Here is a 21,734-nt window from a genome sequence, read left to right on the forward strand (position 1 = left end):
GGTTGCGCCATGCGCGGGGCGCCGCCGTATATATTAGCGGGCCACTTGTCCGGCTGACGAGTGGGACCCCTCTCGCATCAATATGACACGAGGGCGGGGCGCGGGGCGTGCGCGTCCGGGGAACCCGTTAGGCCGCTCCACGGCAGGGGCGCCCGTTTTCTGGTGGTGGGGGGAGGCTGACACGTGGGGTCCACCTATCTATCTATTCTTTTATCCCTTCCTCTTCTTCTCTTTTTAGTTCCTCCTTGGCAACACTATGCACCTGATGTTAAAATTAGCACCTGATGATGGTAAAATTACATGGAAAAAGCTTCGACCGATCCCCATTAGTTTTGTAGCTACGTACATAGGTCAGTTTTGATCCATCGGCGTCGTCTTCTTCTTCATCGGGTAGGTATGTTATATGACTATCATATCCTTGCCATTTTGTTCAAGAAATTGGACAAATTGGTTCAAGAAAACTCGTCCGAATAGTAGTGCTTCTTAGTGTTCTTGTAGTGCCTTTGGTTTTCTTGTTTTGTTAGTTTATGAAACTATATGGTTCAAGAAATCGTCGCTGTCACGTTCAAATGCTTACTTAGTCTTGTTTTTTTTAAAAAAAAATAAAAAATTGATCATATTTTTATCGATTTGTTTGAAGCATGTGAGTAAGAATGCTGGCGTGCGAGGAAGAATTTGTCGACCTGCGCGCACGTTGCGATTGCGATCATGGAGGTAATTTAGTCGAGGAACGGAATGGAATGCGGCGCCCACGTACGTGCTTGATGGTTGATGCTATAATATGTCTGATCCGATCCGCAGAAGAACGACGGCGGCGGCGGCGGCGGCGCGCGTGGGCGGGCGACGGCGATGGTGGACGGCGGCGGGCGGGAGATGGACTCGCCGCGGTTCCGCGCGATCCTGCGCGCCACCAGCGGGCGCCGGAAGCGCGCGCCCGACGTGAAGAGCTTCTCGCACGAGCTGAGCGCGTGGGGCGGCTGCGGTGGTTGCGGCGTGCCGGCGATGCGCAAGATGGTGCGCGGCGGCGGGCTCGGCAGCACCGCCCCGGAGGAGTTCATCGGCGCCATCCGGACCAAGTTCATCCGCCTCAAGGAGGAGGTGGACAGCGAGCTGGGCATCTTCGCGGGGGACCTCGTCGACGTGCTGGCGCGGGCGCGCGAGGGCGAGGCCGAGGCCGAGGCCGACGGCGAGGACCACCACCCGGACGACTGGCGCGTCGCGCTGGAGGACCTGCTGGTGGTGGCGCAGCGGTGCGCGGAGATGAGCCCCGAGGAGCTGTGGACCCGCTGCGAGGGCGTGGTGCAGGGCCTCGACGACCGCCGGCAGGAGCTCCCCGCGGGTCTCCCCAAGCAGGCGCACACGCGGATCCTCTTCATCCTCACGCGCTGCACCCGCCTGCTGCAGTTCCGCAAGGGCGCCGCCGTGGGCGGGTGCCGCTACGCCGACGTCGTCGACGACGACGACAGGCGGAACGTGCTCGGCCTGCACCAGCTCAGCGACCTCGGTCTCTACCCGATCCACGTCGACGGCGGGGACCTCGGCCGCAAGAGCACATCCAGCCTCACCGAGCTCAAGGAGCGGCTCATCAGGCGGCGGATGCTGGAGCACAAGCAGCTCACCGTCGACTTCTCCCCGGCGAGGATCTTCTCGCCGTCCTCCGGGGACGGATCGGCCGCGGCTGACGGCCACTCCCCCAGCGGCAAGATGGCGTCGTGGAAGAAGCTCCCTTCCCCCGCCGAGAAGAACAAGATCAGCAGCACCGGAGCGGGTGACGCCGGGGGTGCCGCCACGGCCGCTAAGACTGCTGCCGCCGGCGTGGGCGACGATAGCCTGGCGAAGAAGAAGCCCATCACCCGGCACGGCAAGACTACGGTGGACGAGATCGTGGAGCGCGTGGACGCGGCGAGCATCCACATCCACCCGGACGGGCTGGCGTGCCTGGGCGGCGACGCGGCCGTGAACCTGGCAGAGATCCCGTCCCGGTACCCGGAGGCGCAGCAGATCATCGTGGACGGCAAGCCCCGGATGATCTGCCGCATCTGCGACTTCGAGATCCCCATGGCGTGCGCCGAGGGCCACTTCGTGGTGTGCACGCTCGCCGACCGTTGCGACGCCAAGGGCCACAGCGCGGACCAGCGCCTGCTACGCGTCGCCGAGGTGCTCGACCGCGTGCTCGCCTGCTTCGACACCCGCGGCGGCGGCGGCGGCGGCTCCCTCGGTGTTGGCGGCGGCAGGGCGAGCACGTCGTCCGAGTCAGACTCCAACAACGCCGCCGACCACGACGCGCTGTCCCAGCTGCTGACCGTGCCGTCGTCGGAGCTCTTCTCGGAGGGCGCGCTGACGCCGGCGTCGGGGAGCCTGCCGCAGTCGCCGCTGCTGACGCCGCGGACGAGCCACGCCGAGTCGCAGCTGACCAAGCACAAGGCGTTCGCGGAGCTGGAGAACTTCCAGCAGATCGATAGCCTGCTCGCCATTGCGCGCGGCATCGAGGGCATCAAGAGCTCCGAGTACAACTCGCTGGAGGACCTCAGCTCCTACCTGGAGGACCTCAACGCCGTGATCGACACGCGCAAGGTGGACGCCCTCGTCGTCGAGACGTTCGGGCGGAGGATCGCCAAGCTGCTGCAGGAGAAGTTCATGCAGCTGTGCGGGCAGATCGACGACATGGGTGGCGCGGCGGCGGACCACCACCAGCAGCTGCACCTGCACCTGCACCCGATAGACGAGGAGGGCCCGATGATGGAGAGCGGTGGCGGCGTGACGATGATGAGCTCCCGGACGACGACGACGACGCTGAACGGCAACAACGCCAACAGGTTCAAGGACCGGACCTCCATCGAGGACTTCGAGATCATCAAGCCCATCAGCCGCGGCGCCTTCGGCCGCGTGTTCCTGGCCAAGAAGAGGGTCACCGGCGACCTCTTCGCCATCAAGGTGCTCCGGAAGGCGGACATGATCCGGAAGAACGCCGTGGAGAGCATCCTGGCGGAGCGCGACATCCTCATCTCCGCGCGCAACCCCTTCGTGGTCCGCTTCTTCTACTCCTTCACGTGCAGGGAGAACCTGTACCTTGTCATGGAGTACCTCAATGGCGGAGACCTCTACTCCCTGCTCAGGAATCTCGGCTGCCTCGACGAGGACATGGCCAGGACATACATCGCTGAGCTCGTGAGTTCTCGCCAGTCGCCATTGCCAATTCCGTTTGTTTCATTGTCCTCTTCATCCTCTCGTCATTTTGCTGCAACAACTGCAAAGCAGGTTCTTGCGTTGGAGTACCTGCATTCCATGAACGTGATCCACCGTGACCTCAAGCCTGACAACCTGTTGCTCTCTCGCGACGGCCACATCAAGGTAATTGGCTGGTGTCAGTCCAGTCAGTGAATGTTCGTCGGGGAATTGTTGGCCTGACTGAATGGATGAACGAATGGTATGCATGCAAATGCAATGCAGCTGACGGATTTCGGGCTCTCCAAAGTGGGGCTCATCAACAGCACGGACGACCTGTCAGGCCCGGACGTCAGCAGCGTCCTCGTCGGCGACCACCAGCCGACGGACGCGGAGCACCGGGAGCAGAAGCGGCAGCAGCGGCAGAAGCAGACGGCGGTGGGCACGCCGGACTACCTGGCGCCGGAGATACTGCTCGGCATGACCCACGGTTCGTCTTCGATCGGCATTGCCTTCTGTTCTGCTTGTCCGTCAGCTTCTGTGGTGGTTCTTCAGATAAGTGAGACTTGTGATTCAGTGACATGGCCTGTTTGATTTCCGACAATACGTGCATTGCAGGCCCAACTGCAGATTGGTGGTCGGTTGGCGTCATCCTGTTCGAGCTGCTCGTGGGGATTCCTCCCTTCAATGCTGAGCACCCACAGGTACGTAGTATGTATGCGCATCGCCTGTCGGGAAGTTTCGTGTTTGTTATTATGCACAATGTGGAATGAATTTGAATTTGGAGTCTGTAACTCTGTATGCAATCAAGTGGACTAACTTTCAGAACTGAGTGGACAAATCATTTTCAGTTCCTTAATCCTGTTTTGATCTGATGGTCAAATTTAGTTGTAATATGGGTGTATGTTGCAGATAATATTCGACAACATAATGAATCGAGAAATACCTTGGCCACAAGTACCAGAGGAGATGAGTTTTGAAGCATATGATTTGATTGACAAGTAAGTCAGAAAACATATGAGGTTCTGAAAAATTTTACAATCATACATGTGCCCACTAGGTCTTCATACGTGCTACCTACAAATTGCCATTTTAACTCATCTTCGAATCATATTAGGCTGCTGATGGAAAACCCGGTGCAAAGATTAGGTGCGACCGGTGCTGGAGAGGTACTCCTTTTTCTTGGTCTTCTCATTTCTCCTTTCCGTAAGAACTCCCTAATCTTGTGCACGCGACACTAACTGAAATGTGATATTAGAGCAGGTAAAGGCTCATCCGTTCTTCAAGGGCATCAACTGGGACATGATTGCCAGACAAAAGGTTACTATACTAAACTATTTCTACTACTGCATACTAGCACGTTTTATATAAGTGAGTTGACATACTTCAGGTGACTGAATTTTCAGAACAATTTTATATAACCAGCTAGTATACTCACAAGAGACAACTAACAGTTTTTTCTATAGCTAAACAATGATAAAATTACATATTACCTGAACAAAACAAAACCAAAAAAGGCACCTATGTATAAGAGGAGTGGGAAAATGAATTCTAGCGGTGCAGAAATTCAGGCAGCTCAAGTAACCATGTTCTTGTCTTGTAGGTTGCATTTATCCCTTCTACAGATGATGAGTACGACACGAGCTACTTCGCCTGCCGCCATGCCTGGGGCAGCGCCGACGAGCAAGTCAATGCGCCTGGCAACTATTACGACGACCGGAGCGAGACTAGCAGCATGAGCTGCGGCAGCAGTCCACATAGTGACTACGAGGAAGATGTAAGTGTCCTGAACTGTATCATACATAAACTGATCGCTCCTTTTTTTTGTATGAGTTGTGAGAGTTCAGACGTCCAAGCCAATTTTGCAGCGCCCAATCCTCATCTCATCTCATGACTTTGAATTTAATTGGTAGCAGGGTGATGAGTGTGGCAGCATGGAAGAATTCGGCGCGCCTTTGTCGGTGAAATACTCTTTCAGCAACTTCTCATTCAAGGCAAGCTATTATATTATCTGAAGAATTCCCTGTTGCATTGCCGCTTGTCAACGTTTCAGAACAACATAATGAACAATGTTTTCTTTCCTGAACGTTGACACCAATGTTTTATTTTTTTATTTTTTTAAAAAAAACTTGTCTTTGATAACTGAATTTTGTTTTCCTTCTTTTTCTGTGATGTGCAGAACATCTCTCAGCTAGCATCCATGAACTACGACCTGATGACGAAGCACAACTTGGATCCTTTGCAGTCCTCGAAATCTTGAAAGCAGAGCAGCAAAGATAGGTAATATTGCATTTCTGAATGTCATAAGCTACTGGACTGGGAAATAGTAGAACCTAGCTACATTGTTCTTCAGCTTTTGTTAGTCAGGAACTGAACCTCACCAGTCACCACACCAGCAGGCTTTGACCGAAGATGATTGTGTGTGGCAATGAACCTGCAGTTTCATCTGGAACAAACATGTTGCCCAGTCAGTGAGCAGATTAAAAAGCCAGTTTTTCTTTGTGCAGTCAAAGTCAAACGCACCCCGAATCCGAATCACAGTTAGTGGTGAGATGAGGATACTCTGTAGGGAAGCATCTGAACATGAAGGATAGGGCAAAGCAAATTTGCTAGTAATATGCAATTCATAGCTTGCACTGAGACCATGCAATATCAGAAGATAGGATGGTATCCACCGTTGTAATTTCTGACAACTGGCTGCAGATACATAGTGAATATATAGAAAGATGGCGCAATAGATAGCACTGTAAATCTCTCTCCTATTTTTTTGTAAAAGAATATTTCTGAAACCTGTAAGTGTGCTGAATTGCAACTATCGGTGCCTTTTACAGTGTTTGCATCAACAGAAACAACAGCAGTACTCCTACTATGCAATGCATATCCTGTCATAAATTGTTCACGGCTAAAGAAAAACTGTTCACAAATTTATCACGGCTAAAGAAAAACTGTCCATCTAACAATTTACATAAGGAAAAAATACAGAATATTATCCCAGCAAGATTATCTTCATGAATGATGGGTGGGTGATGATTCATTCACCACGAGAAATCGAGGGGTTGTAGGAGGTTGCAGCACCAGGCGTGGTCTTGCAGAGGCCAGCCAGCACTACAACTGAATCCATCACAAGAGGAGAGTCCCCAAGAATCCAGTCTCCCCTGCTTTTAGAATTTGTGCTCTATCAATCATTTGACTACTCAAACTCTACGTTGAGCTGGTCAAACCATTTACAGTTTAGACCATCAACAATCGAAATCATCGTATTCGCCTCCAAAAGTTTCTTCGAGAAGTTCAAACCCTACTTTGAGTTGTTTTTTTTTTTTGAGAGAGAAGGCCGTTTTGGTTTAGACTATTTATATTTTCTATTAGAATACAGAGAGTCTAGAATGTGATAAGTCTAGAATGTGATAAGTCTTAGAGTGAAGAGTCATGGCCGATTGTGGACAGCTGAACGCCGCAAGCTACACGGCCTCCAGCAGACCGACGACTGCACCCTCTGCGACCAGCACGCCGAGCACGCTGATCACCTACTGCTCTCTTGCCCCTTCTCTAGGCAGATCTGGCATGGCGTGCTTCTTTGGGCCGGTCTCCCAACGCTGGTGCCTCAGGGGCAAGAAACTTTGCTTGACTGGTGGCTAAAGGCGCGAAACGAAGTACCGGACGCGCTTCGCCGAGGGTTTGACTCTGCGACCCTTCTAACGGCTTGGATGATTTGGAAAGAACGTAACAGGCGCACGTTTGATGCAATCTCCTCCACTCCGGACCAGCTACTTCGCAAAACCAAGGAGGAGGCTACCGAGTGGGTGGCAGCGGGGTTTCGAGACTTGACGATATTCAACTCCGTCTAGACCGTCGTCACTCTCTCCAACCCATCTCTCTTAGGAGCACAACTTTTCGACTAGAAAGTACAACCAACAACGCTCCGCCGTGGTAGCCGGCGCCTTTTGTAACTTGTGTCGCCCGCCGTGCCAATGGTACCTCGCCACTTGGAACGGTGGATGTAACTTTAAACTCTCTTCTTCTTAACGAGGCACGTGCAGCGCACGTGTTCGAAAAAAAATCAATGGAAAGTGACAAGCCATTAGCCATAATCAATCTTTCATGGTATCAAAGAATATGGGTACCCACATATTTGCCGTCAAATTATGAGTTGTTTGGGTTTCTATTTTCTCAAAGAATATGGGTTTGCTATATTTTAGGTGCCTGAATTTTTTTTAAAAAATAGCAATAATCGTACCTGTTCCAAACAGGCCCTCCATACCTGTACCTGTAAGGGTAAAAATATCCAAGGGTAACCCGTGCCTGAATGCATACCCGCTACAACATGGAAACATGAACATATCATATCATTAAAATCATATGCTGTCAATTATTTGTGAATGGAGATCAACAATTATAACATAGCAACAAAGCTATACTAATTAATAGTCTAATAGCCAGAGATATATTGGATCTATCATATATGTATATTTAATTAATGAAGACAGTAGAGATTACCTACGGGTACTATGATCCCATATGGAGTACCTTTAACTAAACTGCTTGTAGAAATCTATTTCTACAGGCGGTTCTCAGTTAACCGCCTGTGGAAACTTTTATTTCCACAGGCCTATAGCCACTGGCGGTTCGTCAATCCGCCTGTACAAAGGGGTTGCGAACCGCCAGTATAGTATCTCTCTGTACTAGTGTTTATACCTAATGGATAGAGAATTTTACCATTAGCATCTGTCGGTGAAAAACTCTTCCTATACCCGTCTTTTTATCGGGTAAATTATACCTTGTAGTTAGGTTTAATTTCGTGTAGCCATTACCATCAGAAATAGAATCTAGAAGTTAAGCTTAGACAATCAAGCCCGCATCCAGTATGAACCACCAATCGGAAATCAACATGATCCCCACAAAGCCCTTTGTAAAGATGATGACAGCTCAGTTGATGAGTTTAATTTATTACAGCTCACAGCAAACCGCAAGCCCTACGTTACGACGGCAGCTCAAAACCTGTGGACGTGCATGCCACGACGCCACGTCACGTGCCGCGACACGCAAGCTACAGCGACCACAAGCCTGGCGGCGCGACGGGCGCGCGAGGGCCCTCACACACCGTACGTCGCCGTCGCCGATGGCGCCCGCTCCGGCCGGTCGTCGCGGAGGCGTTTGTGGTGTGCTAGCTAGCTAGCTCGCGCGCGGTTGGCCGCCGTACGTCGACGACGACCGCGCCCGCCGCCGGTACTCCTCGCTGTTGGACGACGGCTCCGCCACGTCGTCCGCGAAGCGCACCTTCTTCTTCTTGGCGTCCCGCGGCCGCCGCGGGCGGCGCCGGAGCCGGCGCCGGTCATGGTCCTGGTCCTCCGCTCCCGCTCCACCTTCGCCGCCGAGGATCCTCACCCTGAGGTCGGCCTCCAGCCGGCGGTGGAGGTGGTAGGAGAGGAGGATGACGCTCGTCGACACCACCGCGACTACCACCATCCCCAGGCAGCTCCCCGCGCCGCTGCCGCCGCCGCCGCCGCTCCGCCGCTCCATCGTACACGCGCGGCGCGATCAGCAAAGCCAAGCCGCGGTCCTTCCGCTTCCACCGGCGGCGGTCCACCGCCACAAAAGCTTCGACGACGACGACGACGACGATGTATATCTCAGCGCTACTGTGGCAGGCTGGCGATCTCTTGCGGCGAAGGTAGGCTCGAGGAATTAATATGGGTTGAATTGAACTGAATTTATATAGAGAAAGAAAGAAAGAAAGAAAGCAAAAGCCAAGGGAGAAGAGTGGGACAAAAGGACAGCGAAAAGCGTGGTGACTCGATCCGAGTGGTGACAGAGGGAAATTAGAGCCGTTTTTGGAAGCAAAGAAAATGAAACACGCTTGAATTAATTCTACGCGCGCGCACCTGGTTTATATTAGGAGACAGAGTAGAGAGATATGGTGGAACATGCGTCTCTTTTCTCTTCAACAGCGATCGAGCTGATGAGGCCACCGTGGTTCACCTGCACACAAACATGCATGTTTTGGCACTACTACAATGGACAAATACTGTTTGGTACAGATGAAGTGACTTTTTTAGCTTTTAATTTTAAGAGAGCAGCTCTCCTTAGCTTGCTGAATCTGTTTTGCTAAAACAGCTCATCATCTTTTTTCCCCATATCCTATTTCTTTCAGTTCTTTTCTTCTCTCTTTCTTCTTTCGACGCTCTCCCCATCTTCTTTCTTCTCGTGCCAGCGGTCGTGGCCACGTCAGCCCTCCCTCGCCCTTCTAAGGGCAAAACTAACCTCCACGTAGGGTGGGGCCCACTATTACGATGGGAACCGAGAGCAGTGTTATCCTAAATGGTAAACAATCGGTAATTTGTCATTTAGCTATTATTCAGATTAAATGGCTACTTAAACATGCATTTTAATGGGAGAAACTACTATTTTTAACTGTTTATAAGCAAATAGTGGTTTGGAGAAACTACTATTTTCAACTCCATTCAACACCCACCCTCATGTGGGAGTATATTTTGATGGACTGCACTTGCCGAGCTATTTAAAAAATACTTATTTAGCGCTGAACAGCTCAAGCAAATGCAAGAGAAGTTGTACAAATGGAAGACCTTGAGTCCAAAAAGAGAGACGATGTGTTGATGAATATTACTCTCTTCTTTTCTTGTTAGGTGTGCGATGGTTTAACCCACGCTTGCATGATAGAATAATTAGTTGTCCACCGGATATCATGCCCAATTGGGCATTGCATGGGTGGTGGTGACCTAGGCTCACCACCCAAAAGAGCCATGCATGCACATGCTTGATTTGCCGAGGCCTAAACTCTACACATACTATAAAGTTTTGGAGGCATATAAAGCTCTACGTAGCACTGTTATACACTTTTCTAAACGCATATGCATGTTCTCTAAACGTTTTAAATTGTAAATTATTTTAGTTTTACTAAAAAACTATTAGTTGGTATAGGAGAGTAAAATGGTGGGTCACAACAAGCAACAATAGATTCTATGAGTTACCTCAATTTACAAACTAGGGCCTTATTTTAGATCCGAAAGGTTTTTAGATTTTGACACTATAGCAGTTTCGTTTTTATTTGACAAGCATTGTCCAATTATAGAGTAACTAAGCTTAAAAGATTCGTCTCACGATTTATAAACAAACTGTGCAATTATTTTTTGTTTTCATCTATATTTAATGCTTCATGCATGTGCCGTAAGATTCGATATGATAGAGAATCTTGAAAAAAAAATTTGGTTTTTAGGTGAACTAAACGAGGCCTAGTACTTACTGCAAGAGAGATTTAATGTTGTGATGATGATTGCCTATTCTGTTGTAGGGCTACACTAGTTTTGAATTTGGCGGCTTTGCCTTAGGTTGACTCTGTGCAAGATGCGACTTTGTCTCTGGATGCTTCGATGCCAATGGGCCTTCTTTTTTTTAGAATTACACAGCGCGCACACTCATAATGTACGCACACTCACCTCATATGAACATATATACGTAAACCCTACCCCTATGAGCACCTCCGAAGGACTGAGCTGGCAGATCACGAGATTCACGAAGTCACCACATGGCGCCTCGCTGTTGACGGGAACATCGTCTACCACTGAAAGCATAGCGCCGATAAATCCTGGAATAAATCTAGGAAAATACAAACACTCGTGCCAAGTCGAGGATTTGAACCCGGGTGGACAGGTTCCACCACAAGAAATAAATCCTGGAATAAATCTAGGAAAATACAAACACTCGTGCCAAGTCGAGGATTTGAACCAGGTGGACAGGTTCCACCACAAGAAACCTAACCAGTTCCTGTCATTATTCAATTTTAAGAGCATGTTGAAGAACCACACCTAATGTGTGTTAGACACATATCCCACCCCCTAACACACACATGTACATTTGTGTATTCTACACAAAAGTTATTGGATCCACGTAGAGACCTATATACCAACGCTCCAATACTAAACATACATGATTCTTTCAAGAGCCTCTTATTATTCCTAGATCATTTGGACTATAGGGTTGTGCCCAAGGCATCGGTCTTAATCAAGCCACCTCTGCAATGTAGTGGCAAATGGAAAGTTCTAAAATCAATAATTCTGAAACACACATTGCAAACGGAGAACATGTTCTAAATTAGATATAAGGATCATTGCGACCGGATGAAGGAAAAAAATGCTAAAATAGAAATTTGTCTACTTAACATACATGATGTATGTTCTTTCAAAAAGCCTTGTCATTCCTAGATCATCTTGTGCCCAGGATAGTCTTCCTAAATCCAAGCCACCCATGCAATGTCACTGCAAATGGCAAGGTCCAGAATCACTAGTTTTAAAACACTCTGGTTATGGGGATTATATCCAAGTTTTCATATAAGGATGGAGGGGCAAAACTTTGCTGCAATAGAAAAATAATCGTGCTGCAATCTCCCATGTATGTTACTGCCATGTGATATGCTGTGGGACAACACCTGCATTGTACCAAGTATTTTCTTCTCCATTGTTTCTCTTGTTATATTCCATGCCTTCACTATCCATTTCCTTGTTATGTTTCCATGAACAACAACCCTCATACAAAGGGCATTTGAAGTGCCAACGAGTTTTACTAGGATCATATTTAGAAAGGCAATTCAAAGTTCTAGTTATACACGGGTTTGGTAAAAATATTTTTAGGTGTGCATCACACTAATACCACCACACACCCGCAAAAATGTGTATGTGCATTCTAAGCATACTAGAAAATTATTGGAGGCACAAAATGTCATATTTACCACATCTTCACAATAATAAAATAGAAAATATTAGTGATATCGAATGTAAAATACTAGGCAACAACTTCTATTTAAATGTAACAATAAAATGCATCAAAATGAGAAAATGAAGGTTAGTGCTGGTTGAAGATATTGAACCGCTGATGATCTCCACAATATCACTGTCTGGTACAAGCAAGGTAGATCTAGTCGTGATAGTTATGTTGTTATTGTTGGGTCTAGCCTTAATCTAGTAGAGTGTGTTTGGTTGACCTCTAAACCTGGCCTTTTGCTTGAATGGGCCAGGTTTGTGGTGTTTGGTTCTTGGCCAGCCCCTGGAGCCAGGCTCCATCTGGCCTGCTGTATAGCTAGGCCCAGGCCCAAATAGAAACACCAGGTTGGTGTTTCTTCTGGAGTTAGGCTTCGGCTGGCTCCACGATTCATTCCCATCACCTCCTGGTCTTCACTCCCGTTCTCTTTCACTGCTAGTCCTCTCCACCGGTGGTGACTAGTCAGTTGTGGTGGTGTTCGATAAAATATGTAAGAGCCGGTAACCATACCAGAAGAGAGAAGAGGTAATTTTGTGCAAAACAAGATAGCCAATGCTAACCAGGCTAGTACAATACACACAACCAAACAACTACGAATTGGCCTAATTAAAACAGGCTAAAGCTAGCTTGACTTAGTTTTGCTAGTTAGGCTTGTATAGAAAATAAACCAAACACACTCGTATTGATATTGTACTGTCACTATCAGGTTTTGAACCTCCATTCTACCAGATCTAATTCCAATAGTAATGCTAGGTTTCAAAACAACGATGATTATCGGATTTGGAGGAGTGGTTGGCTGATTTTCCTCTTTGAACCTGGTTGAAATAGTTTTGAGGGTGATTTTTGTTTTTTTATTACTTAAAAATCTAATAAATAGTTTATAAGGTTTAAACCATAAAATATTTCTGTTATATAACTTTTAAAACTCTGAGAATAATCATGAAAATAGATTGGGATATGATATTATTTAGAGCTTATGAAAGTATCTCTACTAGAAGCTTCCAAAAAAATTATATATTAGACAAAAAAACTATGAAATGCAACTATCGTGGATGCAACATACAACTAGTTGCCAAAAATATCTCTAGAAACTTCCAGAAATCAGACTATAATGACGGTTCAGGATTCAGGAAATAAATAAAATAGGCTTTTTTTCCCCGGGGCAATAGGCCAATATAGGCCTAAGCGAACCGTGATTTTAATTGGGCTTGAACTTGGGCTGACCTGTGCGCCAGTTCCACAGGCCCATCAAGGCCATGTGCGTACCTGGACCTGCAACTGCAACGCACTGCCATTACTGTAAGTATTATTATTACGTGGAGAAAAATGTTCACCTCATTTCCTACACGTGCAATATCGGCGATTGTGTGGGCATGGGGGTGCCACACCCACACCCTCGACCAAAAAGGTAGTATATCTGATCCAATGATTAAATTTTTAGATAATGAAATTGAAGTTCCGGTTTCAGCCCTCTTCAAAGAAGAGGCATGAGTCGGCACTTATTTCAAAATAAATATCATCTTGCATACCCAGAAGTTCCAAGTGTAACATTCAATTCTAAAAATAAAAGACCATCTATTTGAGTTGAAGAGGTGTAGTGATTAAATATAAATTGCTTTCAGCAAGAGGTCTTAGGACAAATTACACGGACCAATTGAAGCAATTCCAAGTACGAGAACTGATATCTTGATTGTAAACTAGCTCTTCTAGGGTATCACTGAATTATAGTGTTAGTGTGCCCAAATCCATTTGAGCGACCATGCTGACGGCTGCTGCTGTCACTTTGAAAAAAAATATTTATTTAAATTGTTATTATAACTTCTGAACAGTGTATCCAATTAAATTTTCATCTGCACCGGTGTGTTCTATGTGACAAGAAGAACAAAAGTAGACTCCACTTGCATATGTTTTAAAGAGTTTTTTTCTAATAACAATTTATATGTATTAACAAAACAAGAGAAAAATGGGTAAGGACCATCCCTATCAGAATGCCGTGCGGACTATGCAGCTTCTAGGTGGGCTACATACTATTTTTAGGACGTCTCCAATGGTTCCCAAATAACTAGTTTAGGAAGAATTCTATTGGCTATCAATAAGAAAAATCAAATAGCTAGCGACTTCCAAATAGTTAGTCTAGCACGATATTTCATAAACAACTATCCCACAACTTACATAACTCTTCACTACAGTATTCGTCTTTGTTTATTATTTCTGAGGTTCATCTGGCTAGCTATTTGTAATTTGTTATTGAGGATGCCCTTAGCATGCGGATGATAAATCAAATATCTCATGGGCCACACGTAAGCCACATATCCTCACTGTGTTTCCATAGCGATGTTCCTCACTCAATTTTTTCCACAAAACATCTCTACAACTAAAAAACCCCAAATAATATCGTCATACCTCTCCATCGGCCTGCCTCCCACTAATTACGCCGCAACGTGGGAAGCCTCCTCGTCAAAACAAAACTCCCGTGCCCAACCTCCCCACGACCACGCCCGCCGCCGCCAGCCCCTACACACCGGCGCCCATATCGTGAGGGTCGTTACCTCCTGTGTCGTCGCCACAGTCTCATCTGCACGCCGCCGGCAACCCCTGCACGCTTCCCTCACTCTAACGCCGTACCTGCTCCGACGCCGCCGCTAGCCCCAAGCGGTCTAGACGGACACAGAGTTGAGGACGCGGCTCCGACGTCTCTGTGCTCCGCCGCCAAACATCCGGCTCCAACACCCTGTTGCGACATTCCTTCACTCCACCGGTAAGCAGTCCAGCGCGATCCCCTCGATCCGGTGCATCTGGATTCTGGCCACAGCCCCATCGCGCATCCACTCCCACTCGTCCTTGCCCTCGCCGGAGCCTTCGCCCTCACTGGATCCTGCCCTCGCCGGAGCTCGTGGTAACCTGCTTCGCCAAGCACGACGAGGACTACTTACTCGTCAAGCCTGACTGCCTCCGCGTCCCCGGGGACCCCGCATCCGCCTTCTCCGTCTTCGCCGTACGTATCGCCCGCCCCTCCCTCCCCGCTGCTGCTCTCTCTTGCTGCCGCGCCCTGATCTGACGTCTCTCCGCTGCTTGGATCTGGCGCACCAGGTGTTCGATGGTCACAACGGCGTGTTGGTGGCGGTCTACAGCAAGGAGCATCTGCTCGAGCACGTCATGAGCGCGCTGCCGCCGAACATTGGCCGCGAAGACTGGCTGCAGGCGCTTCCGCGCGCGCTCATCGCTGGCTTTGTCAAGGCCGACATCGATTTCCAGCGCAAAGGTCAGTGCTACTGCCACCCTGATCACGTACAGTATCGTTTGCAGTCGAGATTGGAGCTCAACGCCACTACCTCTTTCAGGGGAAGTGTCTGGAACCACGGCGACACTGGTGGTCGTCGATGGGTTCACGGTCACAGTGGGGTGGGCGACTCGCACTGCATCCTGGACACGCAGGGTGGCGAGTTGCAGCTGCTGACCATGGACCACAGCCTGGAGGAGAATGTAGAGGAGCGGGAGCGCGTCACGGCCAGCGGTGGGGAAGTAGGCCGACTCAAGGTCGGTCCTCTCTGGTGTTGGCCTGGTGGCTTGTGCCTTTCAAGATCCATTGGGGACATGGATGTTGGGGAGTTCATTGTGCCCATTCCACATGTCAAGCAAGTAAAGGTTGATATAAATTACGAAATGCAGGGATCTACACTTTAATTTTTCTGTGACACATGTTATGTTGAGTTGTCAAAGTTGCTTCTTTGTGATTTTTGTAATTTCAGCTATCAAACACCGGAGGAAGGCTGATAATAGCATCAGATGGCATATGGGATGCGTTATCCAATGAAGCAGCTGCACAAGCATGCAGAGGATTGCCTGCAGAACTGGCAGCCAAGCTTGTTGTTAAGGTAATTCAGAATTTAGTTGTACTACTTTGAGGCCCCGAATGGTGCAGCTAAGGTTGGCTCAGTTTCTAATTTCATTGTCCATTGTTATGTCCATGCAGCAAGCTCTGAAAACAAGCGGGCTAAAGGATGACACCACCTGTGTCGTAGTTAACATCATCCCATCCGATCATTTGACATCACCGCAATTGTCTCCAAAGAAAAATCAGAACAAGTTGAAGTCACTTTTTCGTAGAAGGTCGCATACTTCAGTTGGAAAGCTTGGAGGAAAGTCTGCCTCCATTGGTTCTGTTCTGTGGAGGAGTTATTTGAAGAAAGCTGTGCAATGTTAGAAGAAAGGTATGCTTGCTGTTCCAATGCTCCACTGCATTCTTCTTTGTGTTAATTTCTTTGTCATAGATGATAAGTATCATTTTCTTTCGTGCTACTCACAGAGCTCGTTTTCATATTAGATTTATATATATATATATATATATATATATATATATATATATATATATATATATATATATATATATATATGCTGTTTTATTTCAAAGGTCTTTGCCTTTAAGCGTTTTCCCATACCAACTTGCATTCTCTTGTATATATGCTCAATGAAGCTTTTGTTGACATGTCTTGTCAATTTTTTTGTGATGTCAGAGCTATTTTAGTGAAAAAAAGGGTTAACCTAGACCTTTCAAACAACCAAATTTTTTCTTAAACTAGAGTACTGATGGTGTTTTACCTGTATTCTGTATAAATGACGAGAGTGTTTAGCTGATGGCGTGCTACCATGAGATGGGTATCAATCTTAGGAGTACAAGTTATCTTCCTTCCCCCTTTTTTCCCCTCCTCTACATGTATACAAGATTAATAATGTACATTCTTTGATTTTTTGCATCAGCTTTACAATATACTGTTTGCCCAGGTGTATATGTAATGTGTAATATACTATTTGCTTATGGTAGCTGATAACTGATATCTCCACAAAGTATCATGGACGTATCAAACCTATGGAAGCATACTGAATAAAATCCATGTTTTGATTGTGGTAAAATTGAAGTCGCATATTCACACTGTTATTTCAAAAATAAGATTGGTGTTTGAAAATTTAACAATGGACATATTCTTTCGTTAATATTGGAAACTTACTATAATCATCTAAAGATACTTCTCCTGCTGATACTACGCATAAATTCTGTACAAAGAGTTCCTTTTAGCACACATGGTCAGTCCTAACTATGATAAAAAGCTGATCTCCAAGCCATAGCTCTACATGAATAGAAATAGGTTTCTTATGTTTACTATGCAGTACAAGATCAGCCAATTTTATAGTGTCTTATCAATCACATTAAAGTATAATGTGATGGTTTTAATACTAAGGCTTTTTTATACCATATCTTATTTATGTATATATAGTTGTCCTCATTGTTAGCTATAGATTTTTTAACATTAAGATGGTCTGGTCAGCAACTTGCTAGAGTCCATAATTGCTAGAATTAAGATTAAGACTTACAAACTCAAATGTTGCTGCCCAAAGTTCAGGATCCAAGGTGATCCTTAGAAAACTACATGTTCTCAAATGGCTTTGTGAGGTGCTCAAGATTCTGCATACATGATGGAAAACACCATGTGCAAGTGATGCAAGAGCCCATATTATCGAGGAGGTGGCCTTGATCCTGCCATCCAGGAGCATCTATGATGGGATTCAAGGTATGGGAATTCCAACTCTTTTGATCTTGTGACTGATTTTGTTGATGATCTTCTATTTTCATGCATTATGCATATGTCAGGTACACTTCCATTTTAGCATTCAGTTTTGATAGGATTTTGACATGATTGAACTGTGTGGCATCCTATCCAACTGCTCCCGAGAGCCACTAACTGCCAACTATACTAGCATGGTGTCTAGCACACAGACATGTCTGTCATCTCAGCCTATGAGTTTACTTTAGTCCCAAATATGGTTTTTCACTTGTTTTTATTCATATTAATTTGACTAGGTTTGAAGCAATTTGTTCTCTTGTAGTAAAGCAAAGGACACATGATATAATTTCTGGATGACACTGCTGGTATGAAAGAAAAAGTTTCTTATTCCAATTTACTACAGGTGCCACGACTAGCTAATCATGGATGAAGCATTTCTCTCCAGTTATATAAAAGATTATTAGTATATCATAACCATTAGTTATATTATAATTGTAATTGTAAATCATCTTAGAATACATATAATCAGTTGTATACTTTTTTAGGTAATAATTATTAGACGGGCAAGTGATGGTGTTCATTATAAGTAGTTATATTATGACAAATTGACAATGTTGTTCGGTTTGATGTAGCAGAACTTGTTTACAGTGTTCATTGGGTCTCTTGTACAATTACTATGATATCATAGAATCAGACAAGTGATGCTACATTTTTATTTGAACAAATACATGTGTATGGTGCTATACAACAGAAGACCCCCATAAAGTTTAATAGAATATTTTTTTGAATTGATTTTGTGTGGCAACAGTTGAATATATCATCATGTATACATGAGTGTTATCCCGTCGCAACGCACGGGCACTCATCTAGTGTATTAATTAATTTTGAACTCCTTGTTCGTCTTTTCTGTGGCTAGTTTTTGCCTGTGAATTTGTGATAGATGGAGATCGAACCATGTAAACTTATGCGCACTCAGTATTTAATCAATCCAGTGACTAGTCTTTGTAGTTATTCAATTTCTTTTGTCACAGCAAACCAGCACATTTCACAGAATACATAATAAGCATATCAATTACGTTTACCAACAACATTACACAGACAAATAATGCCGCGCGCGCGTGCATGCACATGAATAGCAGCTTATTCATACATCATACAACTTATTCATAACACAAGAAGCCATGATATATACGTGCATATATATATGTAGACATTGTGAGACGTACACCTTCCAACACTATATCCTTTCGGTTTTTTAATTGCCCCAATCAAGAGGTTAAAAGTGTTGGTTAAAACCTGCGTTGGCGTCGATTGTTAAAACTGGTCTTTCACCATCCAGGGCAAACCGGCCGGTGACTTCTTGTTGGACAGGTAATGTGGTGCCGGCTTGGTCATTGAGGCCAAATGTGCCATGGTCGAATTGGTTGATGAGGACACCATCTTCATGATCATGAGTGAGGTCAGGCAACGCACCGTAGGGTCGTGCGTGTGCACAAGCTGCAAACAGGAGAACTATGGCGATAACGACCATGGCAGGTAACAACACTACGGACGATTTGGAACCCATTGCATGTATTGGAAACAAGCACTGATGTTGTTGCTAATGTTAGTCACTCGGTTTGTGCCTTCAAGTGTATCCATCAACACCACTTAGTATTTATAGATGCATCGCTGTAGCCATACCTAATTTAATTTCTATCTCCATGAAGGCGCATGATAATAAAGAAACCAAAATGACGAAAATGTGCTCATCGACAACGACATTCAGGATCGTGACACCAAATAGATAAGATATACTGCCGTGTTTAAATGACATTTTCAGCTCCCTGCATGAAATTGCAAGCACACGTCAAGAAAAGTGTGTGCCCAGCCTATATTAATTAGATATACGCTAGCAAATTGCGAGTACATCAAGAAAAATGCTCGCCTAATTCATTATCTACGATCTCTCTCCATTATAGCCATTATATGTACATATTGTCTGCAAAATCTATAAGGGATAAGGGTGTATCTTCAATTAAGCGTCAATCATCTTCCTCCTCACGTCCGCACTTGCTGCCGACCTCCTCACTTCCCATCGTATGAGTCCTACCCACACCCTTCCCCAGGCAGCTAGCTCCCTGTTGAGTAACTCTGAATCTATAAACTCAGCAGCTGTTGCTGTATCCAAACAAAGTACTACTTTGTTGTAGGTATACAGTGGTAAACATTTTGGATTCAGCTGCAGTTATAGCGCCCAATGATGAGTGCAGCCAAATCAGGGCCTCAAGGCTTATGCACATATAGTTATATTGATATCAAGGCATCATATCCTCTACCGGAACAAAATAAATTACTTTTTAAGGTTATTTAACAAAATATTGGTTCAATATTTTTTATTTAACTAGGTCCAAAAGACGTAATAAAAGTTGTGTTGCTTTTTTTGGGGTTGGCATAGTGGGGTCAAATTTTGGTCGGATTCTTCTATCACGTAAGATTTTCACAAGAAAATCAATGCTTAAATATATATATTTGTCCAGGATGTCTTCATATCATCGGGTAGTCCATAAAAAAAACTAGATCATTGTTCATGAATGGCCGGACCATGACGCGAGGTGAATTACACAACTTAGAACTCAATTTTTAACTATATGACCTCTTTCTATAACCTTAGCAAAATATACTCCCTCCATCTTGTAATATAGTTCAATAGCATTTAAAATTTGTCTTCAAATATAAAGAATTTTAGAGGACAAAAACTATTTTTTGCATTAAATACTTTCCATTTATCAACCAATCACCACTAATTATGTTCATGATAACGTCTGATTAAGAAATAAAATAAGGGTACATATGTGTCTTTTTGTTCTCTCTTAATTTGTCTTAAAATTTCTAGAATGCTTGTCTTAAAATTCCTAGAATACATTATATTACAGGATAGAGGGAGTATGCAATAAAGTAATCATCTAAATATGTAACTATGGTTTTACTAGTTGTATTGTTATATCTTAACACAAAAAAGACGAACGAACTCGCCAATACTGCTGCTAAGCCATGGGCCATGGCTAAAAGTACTGTTCATTGATTTGTTGTGAGAGAAAAACATTGCTGAATGACTGATAAATTCGATAGATAAGCTCAAGCGAACATGTTTAATCATTCCATAAATGTTGGAAGTACGTAAAGAAAATTGCATACATAATTTATTATGTAGTACTGGAGTAGCACATTAAGTATTACGTGGAGAAAAATATATGTTCACCACATTTCCTACACGTGCATTATTGGCAATGGTGATGGCCAGGCCAGGGGATGCCACACCGTAGCCACACCCTAAAAAATGTATATCTCTTTTCAAAAAAAAATGTATATCTGATGGAATAAATAAATTAATTGCTTTCGGCAAGAGGTCTCAGGATAAAGTGCACGGATCAATTGAAGTAATATCTGAATATGGATGGATCAGAGATTTGCGATATAGAGAAATGATATTCGATCGTAAAATAGCTCTTCTAGGGGTATATATATTTCACTGAATTCTAGGGCTAGTGGCCAATAAAGTGCACACGGATCAATTGAAGTAATTCTGAATGGGAAACGTGGGGACGCGGAGGGAGCGTGGAGGGGAGGGACTGACAAGTGGGCCCTGCCTTCCCTTGCCATCCATATTATTAGTTTTAAACTACCGTTGAAACCAGCTCAATGCCAAATATAAATAAACAGTTTTAGTTCTAGAGTTGGATGGCCAAAACTCTAGTCTAGCTATAGTTGAATGGTCAAAAATAGACTTTTTCCTTTAAAAAGCAAATTGAACTTTGCTCTAGTGGTCAAATATAGAACCTGTCTACCTAGGTTCAAACTCTAGACTTAATACAGGTGCTCATCAGTTCATTCGCCTCAGATTGGTTGAGGGCGTGCAACATTATTTTTTTTAGTCTATTAGGGCACTCATAATACACAAACTATGATATAGTTTCTATAGATATTAATTACACTGCCACGTAGCCAATTTGTTGATGTAGCAAGTGATTTAATGAAGAGAGAAAAAAAATCCAAGAAACTAAGTCTAACTAATAAACTGGGTCTTCACGGTTATCGATGGATAAACTACTTTAACCGTGTTGGGAGAGCAAACATGGTTTCTATCACTAGTTATGTCCTATGCTATAGAAAATTTTGTAGCGGAAAGGATAATTTTTTTGGTACAATGTCATATGCTATAGAAGCTACTTATAGTTTCTTGCATTGTTGGTGCCCTTA

The 21,734-nt window shown here is 45.2% G+C and overlaps 2 protein-coding genes and 1 pseudogene across 8 annotated transcripts; 2 read left to right on the forward strand and 1 right to left on the reverse strand.

The window, feature by feature from the left end:
- Positions 95 to 6,039, forward strand: LOC8084469 (probable serine/threonine protein kinase IRE). Of its 7 annotated transcripts, none has more exons than XM_021445654.1 (13): positions 185 to 394; positions 641 to 714; positions 802 to 3,168; positions 3,259 to 3,351; positions 3,451 to 3,655; positions 3,784 to 3,869; positions 4,078 to 4,166; positions 4,283 to 4,334; positions 4,429 to 4,485; positions 4,769 to 4,942; positions 5,079 to 5,159; positions 5,345 to 5,445; positions 5,529 to 6,039. In XM_021445654.1, the coding sequence occupies exons 2-12, from the start codon at positions 709 to 711 to the stop codon at positions 5,423 to 5,425; spliced, it is 3,291 nt and encodes a 1,096-aa protein (XP_021301329.1). In that variant the 5' UTR covers positions 185 to 394; positions 641 to 708; the 3' UTR covers positions 5,426 to 5,445; positions 5,529 to 6,039. The 7 variants fall into 7 exon arrangements, 6 of the variants coding, with proteins under 6 accessions (XP_021301329.1, XP_021301330.1, XP_021301331.1 ...); XM_021445655.1 differs by having other exon boundaries at positions 5,533 to 6,039; XM_021445656.1 differs by having other exon boundaries at positions 5,562 to 6,039.
- On the reverse strand, positions 8,041 to 8,824 carry LOC8071491. Its single transcript, XM_002443543.2, has one exon. It carries the CDS (start codon positions 8,680 to 8,682, stop codon positions 8,335 to 8,337), a length of 348 nt encoding a protein of 115 aa, XP_002443588.1. The 5' UTR covers positions 8,683 to 8,824; the 3' UTR covers positions 8,041 to 8,334.
- Positions 9,453 to 17,911, forward strand: LOC8084470 (annotated as a pseudogene).

This window comes from Sorghum bicolor, chromosome 8 (assembly GCF_000003195.3).
Source record: "Sorghum bicolor cultivar BTx623 chromosome 8, Sorghum_bicolor_NCBIv3, whole genome shotgun sequence".
NCBI lineage: Eukaryota > Viridiplantae > Streptophyta > Magnoliopsida > Poales > Poaceae > Sorghum > Sorghum bicolor.